This window comes from Drosophila takahashii, chromosome 3L, assembly GCF_030179915.1.
Source record: "Drosophila takahashii strain IR98-3 E-12201 chromosome 3L, DtakHiC1v2, whole genome shotgun sequence".
NCBI lineage: Eukaryota > Metazoa > Arthropoda > Insecta > Diptera > Drosophilidae > Drosophila > Drosophila takahashii.
In genome coordinates, this window is record NC_091680.1 from 7435414 (window position 1) to 7447615 (window position 12202).

The window sequence follows — 12202 nt, forward strand, 5'->3', positions numbered from 1 at the left end:
ATCCAAAAACCGACGGACGTTGCCATTAAAACCCCCAAGCGAGTTATATGGCCTCCAACCATTTCGATTTCCAGCGGCCAAAAGGCTCCGCCCATGCCAAATAAAATGAGCAAATGTTTAAAATGAAGTCAATAGCTTGAGGTGGTGTGTGTGTTTCTGGCGTTCGATTCGATTCAATTCGAATCGATTCGAGTGAGTGAGAAATCCAGCCGCCCTTTAATAAATAACCGAATAACGAATAATATCAGGGCAATGCAAATCGCCGGATTACAGGGGACTCGAAAATCAAAAAGAGAGTTTGAGAGAGGTTTAAATTGAGTGAGTGTTTTGGCTTATTCACTAACAGAGCGATAACATTACCGCTAACATTTCACTCGAAGGGGAGTTTTGAGCGCGGTGCGCATGTGTGCGTGCTCGATCGCTCTCTCACTCGATCCGAGTCGTAAAAGTGGTGGTTTTGGCCGTGATTTATCAGAGAGCTGGGGCTGGAAACTGGTAAGTCTGCTTTTGTGTGAGTGCCCCGTACATAAGCCAAAGAGTTCGGCCAGTAGGCGAAACGAAACTCAGAAACACAGAAACGCTTCTTGCCAGTCGAACCTCTCAGCCAGAAATCAGTCGTCAGCCAGTAGCCGAAGTGTCAGTTACACACATCGAGAGTTCCCAAAGAAATCGCGTTGCTCCGGCGATCTATCTGATCTATCACATCCCGCAATTTAATCATAGTGTTGAAAACCTGAAACAAATCACATACAGAGACTGATCTGAAAGTGCTTGAAAAATACACCCGAAAATCAAAGTGAAAAAACGTGCAGCAACGATCGCGAATCGCTGCAATTAAAAAGTCATCGTAAAACCCAGTGCCCAGCCGAAAAAAAAGAAAAACACAAGAAGGTAAGTTCTAAACATGAGAGCGAGACAGCCTGAGAGATCGAAGTCAATTCACGGTTTTAGTTTTTGTTTTTGGGTCGCGGCCGTCGGCAGATTTTATGATCCCCTGTGCACTACTTTGATTTTTTACTGTTTCGCGCGAAAAACTCGCGGCCACATTTCCATCTTTCCCTATTTTTTGTGCGGCCCGCGGGGCCGGGGAAAAAAATTGCAATTTTCATAAACCGAATTTTTTGTTTTTTTGTCTTTGACTCGGGAAAAATCGGCGTGAGTTTTTATGGCCGAACGTCAAGGTCTGGAGTGCTGCATTTTTTTAGGGAACACTATTTTCGCAGCACTCGTAATGACTTCGTATAAAAAAAGGAAAATCTACCTGAGTTTTATGGCTGGACAGCGCGAAAAAAACTGAAAATGAACGCATAGGGTTGCATAATCCGGCAGCTTAAGTTTTTTTTTTTCGGCCTGTTGTGATCATAAAAAACGCTCATCCTGCCGAGTTTTTCGCAGTTTCCTATAAATATCCTGGGCAGCGCTCGGCACAGCATCAGTTGCTCAGCAGCATTCCAAACGAACAGATCGCAGAGAGATCGTGAGAAAATCATACAATATTCCGACAGAAATACGAAAATCAACATGGTGTTCAACTTGGTTAGTGTCTAGATCCTACGCTCGCCTCACTGTGGATTAAATATACCTCTCATAAACCTCCCGACAACCACCAGTGGATTAAACCCTTACTAACGCGGTATTTCTCTACCATTTTCCAGATGAACCAGACATGCAAAGTGTGCGGTGAGCCGGCGGCGGGCTTCCATTTTGGCGCCTTCACCTGCGAGGGCTGCAAGGTAAGTTCCATTGAGAGAAAAGAATATAGTTTCCGAGACCCCAAAAGGGGTGGAGGGAAATACTGCTCGAGACATTCAAGAAACGGGCTAAAAAAAAGTTTTTCATCATATCTTGAATGAAGTTTCTTGAATGGATTTCTTTTTTTTCCTTATATCAATTTAACTAACCCCTTACTTTCCTTTCTTCCATTGCAGTCCTTCTTTGGCCGATCGTACAACAACATCAGCACCATCAGCGAGTGCAAGAACGAGGGCAAGTGCATCATCGACAAGAAGAACCGCACCACCTGCAAGGCGTGCCGCCTGAGGAAGTGCTACAACGTGGGCATGTCGAAGGGTGGCTCCCGCTACGGTCGTCGCTCTAATTGGTTCAAGATCCACTGCCTCCTCCAGGAGCACGAGCAGGCTGCCGCGGCGGCGGGTGGCAAGGCTCCACCTTCGGTGGGTGGTGCCCCTTCGGCCTCCTCCCCGGTGGGTTCACCCCATACGCCCGGTTTCGGTGACATGGCCGCCCATCTGCATCACCACCATCAGCAGCAGCAGCAGCAACATCAGCAGCAACAGGTGACCCGTCATCCGCACATGTCGCTGCTCGGCTATCCCAGCTACTTGCCCGATCCTGCCGCCGCCCTGCCCTTCTTCAGCATGATGGGTGGCGTGGCTCCGCATCAGTCGCATCCCTTCCAGCTGCCCCCTCACCTCCTGTTCCCCCAGTACCATGCCAGTGCCGCCGCAGCAGCTGCCTCGGCAGCGGATGCTGCCTACCGCCAGGAGATGTTCAAGCACCGCCAGAGCGTCGATTCCGTGGAGTCGCAGAACCGCTTCAGTCCCGCCAGCCAACCACCGGTGGTGCATAATCAGCAGTCCTGCTCTTCAGCCCGCCAGTCGCCCATCGATGTTTGCCTGGAGGATGTCAAGGAGGATGTCAAGTCGGTCCAAAGCAGCCTCCTGCATCCCATCGCCATCCGAGCCACGCCCACCAGCAGCCCCCTGAGTTTTGCGGATAAGATGCAGAGCCTTTCGCCCGTTTCTGTGTGCTCCATTGGTGGCGAAACCAGCAGTGTGGCTCCTCCACTGGCGCCTCCAGTTGCACAGGAGGGACCCATGGATCTGAGCATGAAGACGTCGCGCAGTTCGGTGCACAGCTTCAACGACAGCGGCTCCGAGGATCAGGATCAGCTGGAAGTGATGGCTCCGCGCCGCAAGTTCTGCAAGCTGGAGGCCGAGTGCCTGAGTGCCACCAGCAGCAGCAGTTTCTCCCACTCCCACTCGCCGAACAGCACCACCCCCACCCACGCGGAGGTCAAGCGGCCGAAGCTGGAGGCCACCCACTTTGGGGGCTTCGCGGTGGCCCACAATGCGGCCAGTGCCATGAGGGGCATTTTCGTGTGTGTCTAGGGTACACGGCGAAAAAATGGGAGGAGTCGAGCCCCCCAAAAAAAACCCTCGTTGTTTTTTTTTGTTTGTTACTTGAAAGAAAATGTATGTAAATTTTTTCGTGTGCTCGCTCACACTTTTGAGGCGGTGAAAGAGATGGGGAGACAGACAGGTTTCGCTGGAAAGAGACAGCTTGACCGGGTAGTTGCATTGCACTCGCACACTCACACCAACAACACCAACACCTACACGTACATACTGAGCTCAGATCCAAAAATTATTTTTATAAAAACGTTAAAATTGTACATATTTCTTTGAGCTTGTTTGCGATTGTGTTTTAAAGTTAAACGATCCTTAGAAAATAGTTATCATTCCCACCCTCAAAACGCTATTGTATATACACAAATTGTTAAGTCTAAGAATGATCTTGATTGTCTCTAAGTATTTTATTCTATTTTAGTCCTAGTTACTGTACGTCTATAGATTGGCTTTTAGTTTTACAAAAAGAGAAAAATAAAAACTATTAAAAATTAATCTGTTATTGTGGTTTTTTAATATTTTCGGGAGATTTCGGAATATTTTTTTCAGGAATACAAAATTAAAACCCCAGAAAATTCTAGCTTTTAAACTCATTAATGCAATGACTTATTTACTGATTTTATTTTAGCTGTGACTGTTCTGAATAGATATTCAAAATTAAAATACACAAAATAAGTTAACGACCTGTCCCGTTTTTATACCCTACTTAACCACATTATTATGGATCATATAGGGCCCGGTCAAAACTATCTTTCGGATGTATCTGCTAGCTGTCGACTACCGCACATTCCTTTAGGATCAAAGCCCATAAATTATTTACGTATTCAGCTACCACTCTTGTTTCAAAATCAGTTCTGTTCGAACATAGGCGATATCGGAGCATATATCTGATCGGCGGTGTCTTTGCCTCGGTTTTCTAACCACGGGCCAAATGGGCGTGGCCTGTCAATGGCAACACCAAACAGAGACGGAAAACAAATGCTTTGGCATAAATTCAATCAACATTCGGTTGCAAGTCGATCGGCGATGGCCGATGGCCGATAATAAAACCGATAAAGCAGCCGTTAAGTGCTTTTTCTTCTGTGACTGCAATGGGCAGTCGTATAGTAGTGTAGTAAATTAAAAATGCCACAAATGTTACGCACAGATATTCGATGTTTCGGCCCCCTGAGCTCCCTGCTTTATATGCTGCGGTCATGAGCATTAGGCCTATGCCTTTGGCTATACCTCCGATATGGGCCTAACCGATATCTCCGGCCGATTCTGGCTGGCAGTGCTGCTGACCACGTGCTGCTTCAAATAATAAACTTTATATTAACACATACAAAAGTCATACGCCCCGTTGATGGCCAGAATTTTAATCACTTAATTAGGCGGCCGGGCTGACTGACTGGCCGATCGGGGCGAACTTTGTTTATGGCCCGACGGCCTGACTGACTGCTTTATCCACCAACCGATGATGAATGGGACAGTCGGCCGCGGCACGAGAACTATGCAGGATACCATCCCCCGACTCCTCTTGGATGCAAAATTCCGTAATGCTCGACTTTGGCTGAGGCGTCAACGGTAATAAACAATCCAGGTGGGATTGGATCGTATCGAATCGTATCGTATCGTATGGGAGAGATGAACAGCGAACAGCATATCATCAATATGCATGATGGAGCCCATATGTGGGGCAAATGGGGAGCAGGGGACCAGCGCACGCCATTGTGTCGCTGACGATCGCATTCCGACGTGTGTTTTGTCGTCATTGTTTCTAAATTTATTTTTATAGTTTATTAAAGAGTCATAGTAAAAAGAGCCACACGAAATAAAATACAATAAACTCAGGCCGTGCGAAGTCAATACACTCTTAAGTAGGTTTCAAATAAAATTAAGACTGCAAATGAACATTTTAATTTCGTCTTTGGCTCATATAAATAAATTTATAAAATAATTTTTCAAGTTTTTCATCACTATAATCCTGATATTAAGGATAAACTAAACTAATTTATTAAATACTCCAATAATAATTAAAAATATTTTAAAACAATTTTGTACACATTCAATTAACTGCACTGTAAATTTTGTTATAGAAAATTCTAGTAAATCAGAAGAGTAAGCCTGGGTCAAAATACAGAATATTTCTGAGCTGATTCGTTCTTTTATATTCTTACGTTTAACAATAAAAAGATTTAAATGCGATTTCCCTAAACTAAGTTAGGCACAACTAAAAAAACGAACTTCTAAGTCAGATTTAGTGACTAGATATGTGGCCCAAGTCAAGTTCGTTTCCTAAGTCTTTTGTTTTGATTTCGATAAATTTAATGTCGCAAGTTTAGCTTACTTCAAAAACCAAATAAAGCACACGCCCTCGAGAACAATAAATCCAGCGGCTGATTTGAGCGACTTTTAACCCCATTTCAGGGTATATCCATATCATTCGTCAAGTTCGTTGCCCAAGTCTTTCGTTTTTATACACACTTTTTTTGGGTTCACCTGGCTGTCAAACTGAAAAAGTGGTTCATTTGTCTCATCGCTCCAATCTCTCCAATCAAAAAGCCATTTAGACAAGAAAGACGAGAAGAATGAGACAAGCGGAGGGAAATAAAATCGATTCGGCATAAAAATGGACCAAAAGTATAACATTTCAAAATTTTATTGACTGTCAAAATGCAGGCGCCAATGAAAATGTCCGCAGACAAGCGGGCTAGATCAAGTTACCTGGCGCCAAAGGGGACTTTCGAGATGCTTTATTGACCCCTCGCAGTGTGTCTGTGTGCTCGTCGGGTGATCTATGATAGATGCATTACTAATAGAGTTCGGGGAGATAGAGACAAAGACTCGGACTTAAGCTGCGACTCGGGCTCATCTGAGCACATCTTTAAAAATAGTTCAAGACAAGCACCTGCAAAGGCATTCGCATTTAATTATTTATCACCGTTCGCAATGCTAATGTTCCATCGGTTATAGCTTTCAAATTAATGCATGCAAGACATATATAATACGCGCGCCGTAAGAACATGTTTATTAAATTAAATAATTGCAGCCCGAGTGAAGTGGCATCGCGCTGAAATAAAAAATTCAATTCCCAATTTGCATTCGATGCTGACAATGGAATTAAAGAGACAATATAGAAAAAATGGCAAATATTATTGACACATTATGGTGGAAACATGTTTCCAATGAGAAATTATGCAAAGATTTGCATAAAATTTTAAAGTTAAAGGCAAGTCAGCAATCTTAACAGAGTCAATGCCTCGGTTGCTTTTGCGTCCGGTAGCGGCCTTAATTACCGCCGAGATTCTCTAGATTCTCAAGAGGGTAAGGGGCGTGTTCCTAGACAACTCGCAGCTCGCTGACAAATAGTCAAAACAAACTATGACATACAGCAACGTATTTATATCTTCAGCTGGCAGTTGAATTGAAGAGCGTGGATCATTAACTTTTCAAGGAGTCGAGGATTGAGGAAGCTGCAAAGATACTTTTATTAAAAGTGGTTCTGGTGCTGAGAGATTGTTTAAGTTATTTTTAATGCACTAACGGAAGAGCATATATTATTTATTATATTTTAAATCAATTATTTAATATTATTGAATTATTAATATTATTTTCATTTAAATTAAAATTTTAAGATGAAATATTCAGCATTATAAACAAGATATGTATCAACAAAATACTCAAATATTCAATACCTTTTAAATCTTATATATTTGTCAATGAAGTTCAGAAATGATGTTATCCTAAGTTTAAAAAGAGGATTATGCTCCTTCCAACTAAACTAAACTATGTCAAACTATATTTTTTAAGTTTTCAATATTATTAAAAACTTTGACCTTTTAATAAACTTACTTTTGGTAATGATACAAATAAAGGAGTTAAATTTAATGAACTGCGATATGTTGCACTTCCCACTTGACCTCAGCAGTAAACTCGCTCTCTCTCCGTAACTACATACCAACAGAATTTCAGTGCTATCCCAAGATCCGATCGGATGACGGACAGTTCCATTGTTCTTCCACCCAGCAAGACATTAACCCACTTAAGGCAGCCCGGGAGAACGCAGCCTGCGAGCTGGCCAAATCACATGGCACACTGCCAATCGGAGGCTCATCTTTATTGATTTCGATTCCGCCGCCACCACCTTTAACCCCCTTTCGAGATGGACCGATGGACAGTCGGATCGAATGGAAAAACAAACTCCGAGCTCTGGGGGCGCTTGGCTCACACGAGATCGGATTTGGCCGAAAGGGATTCCTTTCGTGGCCCGCAGTTGGAGTTGGGCCAAAGCTGGCGCTGGTAATTAGTGATCTGGTGCACTTGATATGCACCTTAATTTAAACATTTCGTACACACCCAGCCGGGGCACGCATTCGCATTCTCATTCTCTTTGGCTTTGTATATATATTTTTCCATCCGACTTGGGGCCCTTCTTCTGATTCTGATTCCTCGGGGTCTCATCTGGTCCTCGGACAAGTTCTGCGTGTAGCGCATGCCGTTCGCTTGTTTCTGGCCCATTCCCAATCCCAATTCAAGTCCAGTCTCATTCTCATTCTGGTGCCTTTGCCTTTGCTTTGGCTTTTGCCATTGCCATTCCCTTCGCGCGCCGTGTTCTCGTTTAAACGTTTATTTAACTTAAACGAACTTTGCGTGTCGATTAAAGTGCTGCGATTAAGGTACGACCTGATCCGGTCTTCTGGTATCTGTTTCGTTTATTTTGTGGATTTCTGGTGATCACTTGTCATGGGGTATATTATTTTGAGTTCGAGGAAGGACATATACGTGAGCTTTATTGTAGGCTTTTTAATATGAAATATATTTTATTGCAAATATTTTTATAGGAAATGTTTTTATTGAATGAAGATATTTAGGAAAACTGAAGTCTTATTAATGAGATAAATTGTAAAATTAAAATATGTAGATTTTTATTAACATCTCTGTAAAAGAAATCTTTATATTCAATTGTTTAATGCCTAAAATTTATTTATTTATTTATTTTTAATTATTTAATTTTACTATTAAAAACAGGGTACCCTCATCGACTATCAGTTGCAGCTTGGGCATTCCTTTGCAGGTCTTTCAAATGATTCCTCCGTTTTTTGAGGCGCATGCGTGTCCAGTGAACTTACAGGTCAAGCATACGCATGCCAGCGATAAAGTTGAGGTTGCATTGCCAGCATCATCATCATCACCGTAAAGTGATCATGATGAAAGCGAGGGGAAGAGGATCATCATCGGCTTGACCTAACCCAGACACGGTTACAGCTGCATAAATCCTTTCGTGGACTTTCTCTCTGGGGCCTCCTTCTTTACGACAAATTTGCCCATTATTCTGTTTTGGCCGCCTGATAATGTCCTTTTGTCTTCGTTTACGGTGTGTTTGGGCCCCGACAGCGTGCCCCTTCTACGCCATCAAGGTCCAATGTCCAATGTCCACGAGGACCGATCGCCGAGCTCCGAGGACCGCACACCACAATCCACAATATTAATTTGTGCAGCCAGCACCTCGAACATTTACGAGGACAAAACGCCTAACGAACTCGAGCTCAAATCAACTCAGGGGTCTGATCCTTATCGCTGGAGGTGCACTGAAAAAAGGCCTAACACATTTTAGAGTTTACAAGAACTAGAAACTTGAATACCTACAATTTATAAGACGATTTTTTAAAAATATCCTTTTGAATACAAAATATTAAATCGTTTTATTTATGGTTTAAAAATTTATATATTTTAAGATTAATGAATTCACAAGTAACATTTTTTTTGAAAAATGTCTTCTATAATAATAGTAAAATGTATTTTCTATTTAATATTTTACGATTGCATTTTTCCAGTGTATGGCCTATCTGGATGCCTGATTATGGGCTGTTGTTTTTTAGTGCCTCGTCTTATCTTGTTACCCTTATTTATTTTTGAAAAACGAAATTAGATTTAAAGGCCTGCGTGAGGCTGGGCCACAAGTGATTTTGATAGCTCGTAAAGAAGTCAAAAAGTCAAAATTTTTAGTGGGAAAACCCACGATGGCGAGTTTAGTTTAGTGGAGTTTCGACCACCGCAGCAGGAGCTCTGGCAGCCACCGATCGAGTGGAGACAGGGAATTTATGTTACAGCTCGTTAAATTAGTCTAATGGGGCAAAGCCAGCTGTCCGGTGGTTTCTTGGCTGTAGGTTCTCTTAGCCCGGTGTGGAAAGGGTTGACATCATTAGGACGGATCTCGATCGCGGCCAGCCATCAGCACCACCGAGGAAACAAAAACCAGTGCTTCTTCGATTGCAACGTGTGCGACCTTCTCTATTCTGTGCCATTCCAGCGCGATTTTCCCTCGTTTGCCTCCTTTTTCTCCTTTTCCGAACTGCAGAATCGCTGGCACTTCAAGCCGGCAATCACCTGAGCTGACACTTAAGGCTTCTTCAGCAGCTCGCAACACTTATGCGAACGGTCGCCGGGTTATTGTGTGGTTAACTGATACGCTTAGTGCACGTATTAACCCAGAACCACTCTGCACTCCGCACTCGATCGCTCCGGCTTCTGCAGTTGCTGGAGCAGTGTCACTGTCAATGTCATTTTACCCGGCCAGCTAAGCCATAGTCGGACCCAGAAGACCCTGGTCGGGACCCAAGCCCAGATCGAAAGACCCCAGTCGAAGAGCCAGACTCACAGGCAGGCCGTGCACTTGGCCCAAACTGAGACTCCAACTGAAGCTCAAGCTCAAGCTCAAGTCTTTTGCCTGCTAAAAGATCGTGTGATCCATTACCAAACGTGCGCGATCGTTTGCGCCTGTGTTTAGTGATATTTATTTATTTTTTTCGGTGGGCCACATACCCTCGCGAAATAAGGCAGGTCGATTATCGCGAGGTGGTGGGAAACAGTTCAGGAATGCATCATCGGGATCGTCATTTGCATAGAGATACAAACAAAATAACCTAGATGGGTGTCTAACTCTTTAATAACTTATTTAATATTGAAATGTTTCATTAGAATGACTTAAAATAATTACCTCAGATTGCAGTTAAATAATGTTTACAATATAAAATATAATGACTTAACATATATATCTCAGAATGCAATTAACACATTTTAACAATATTAAAATATAATTTTATTTTAAAATAGTAAATCTCTAAATGAAATATAGTTTTTAAGAGAACTTTTCCATTTATTTAAGAACCCTTAGTCCAGAAGGGCATTCGTAGTTCGTGCCCCCGAATTCCTGCGCCCTTTTCCTTGGTTTATTTTTGCGATTTCTTCACAACTCTCCTGCACATTGCACCTTCTACTTTTTGCATTGACATTTGGTAAATATTGCCAGGGTCTGCACACCATTGAGCAGCAGTTGCCGTTGAAGACGTGACTCCATAACTGGTGGCTTCAACTTCGGCTGGTGTTGAGGCCTCAGCCGGTGTGACTATGACTTGATTTGATTTTCATACAGACTATTTTTTTTGTGGCTTTCGCAACCTTCTCCTCCAGGGGCAGAGCCACTCAATCAAGCCGCCTTTTGGTTCCAGCTTGTTTGTCTAGCGCACTTCTCTCCGCTCACAACGCCTTTCGATGGATGGAAAGGGTTAAGATGGTATGGTACCTGTTCCCCGAACCCCAGAGCAACCATCTCGCGCTCCTCACATTCTAATTAACTGCTCTAGCTGGGCAGCACAGAATGCAGAGCAGCGTTTTGTTTGCTGGCTTTTAAGTTTTTAGCCGTCTGACCGTTTTTATGACACTCAAAGTGACCGACGGGCGACGCACAATGAACTCCTTTCATGGCCTTGTTAGGCGGGATCCCTTTATTCCGATTCCAATTCCTTTTGGCCCTCTTTCAAGCGTGCTGACCGCCGTCTATTTGCCCAACCTGATCGCTCCGCGTTCCGAGTTCGGCTTATTAGAACGGCTGCCTGGGTGTTGCATTGTTTGCCGACCATTTGAAAAGGATGCATCGCTCGAAGGAGGAGCTCGTGATGAGTTCACACCACTCACGCCGAAGGTTAGCTAACGTTAAAGGGTTTTACTACTGACAGAAAAATAACACCTCTTTTGATTGCCAAAAGAAAATAAAATAGCCGAAGAAAAATAACCAAATTTATTGTTAAAATATTTAAATAAATTAAATTTAAACTGATCACTTAGGTTAAAAACAACCAACAAATAACAATACAATAAAACAAAAAAAAGTAATATGAATTCTTAGTATACATTTTATACTTAATACTATAACGGTTATATTTTGTCTTTTAAATTCCAAACCAAAAATGTAATTTGAACACTTCCGAAAATCTTAACTCCCCTTATTAAGATATTTTAGAAACTGAAATAGTTTAGAATTAATATACATATATATTTTTTAGGAATATTTTTTGAAGACTTAAGAAATAATAACTACAACATAAATGATATAATATATCATTAAACTTACTTTAATTGAATTTGTTTTTGATAAATTGTTTTTAAATAAATCAAATATATTGACACTTTTTCTCTGTGTAATTTTACGCTGGCCTCACGACCCCATCTCCGAAAGGCGGTCAGTTGAAAAACCCGAGGGGAAACCCTTTTGGGCCGCGATCTATTTGACAAATGCAAACAATTCTCGCCCGTCCCCCGCTCGTTTCGTTCTGACCGCTTTCCAGTTAAAACAGTTTTTGTTTTCCCCCTTTTTTTGGCTTGTTATTAGAACACTTTTCCCAAAAGGCCACTTAGGCACGAAACGAATCAGTTTCCCCCTCCCAAACCTCGACTCCATCTCCGTGTCCATTTCCATTTCCCAACTGCATCAGCATCAGCTTTAACATCTGCATCTGCATCAGCATCTCATCTCTCGCATCTCCCTCGGCTGCGTTATGATGTAATATGGCTTTTTGACTTTTGTAGACATGATAAAATACAAAACGTTGCGTGGCTGTTATATTGGCTAATGGCCGCGGCCTTTTAGACCATTTGAGAGTTTAAGAGTGGACTTGGCTGGGGCAGAGGCTGGGGCTGAGGTGTCAGGGAATCGACTTCAATGAATGGCCCGCTCTGGGGCGGCCGGAGATCAAAGAGCTCTTGTTCTGGTTCTCGGTCCTCGGCCTTTGGTC

At 42.8% G+C, this 12202-nt stretch overlaps 1 protein-coding gene across 2 annotated transcripts; it reads left to right on the top strand.

The window, feature by feature from the left end:
• Window positions 1–581: 581 nt before the first annotated feature.
• Window positions 582–3618, top strand: kni (knirps). 2 transcript variants are annotated; one of them, XM_017148308.3, is made up of 3 exons: window positions 582–891; window positions 1656–1733; window positions 1929–3618. In XM_017148308.3, exons 2-3 carry the CDS (start codon window positions 1656–1658, stop codon window positions 3129–3131), a joined length of 1281 nt encoding a protein of 426 aa, XP_017003797.2. In that variant the 5' UTR covers window positions 582–891; the 3' UTR covers window positions 3132–3618. The 2 variants fall into 2 exon arrangements, with proteins under 2 accessions (XP_017003797.2, XP_070071065.1); XM_070214964.1 differs by lacking the exon at window positions 582–891 and adding an exon at window positions 1470–1536.
• The last annotated feature ends 8584 nt before the right edge of the window (window positions 3619–12202 follow it).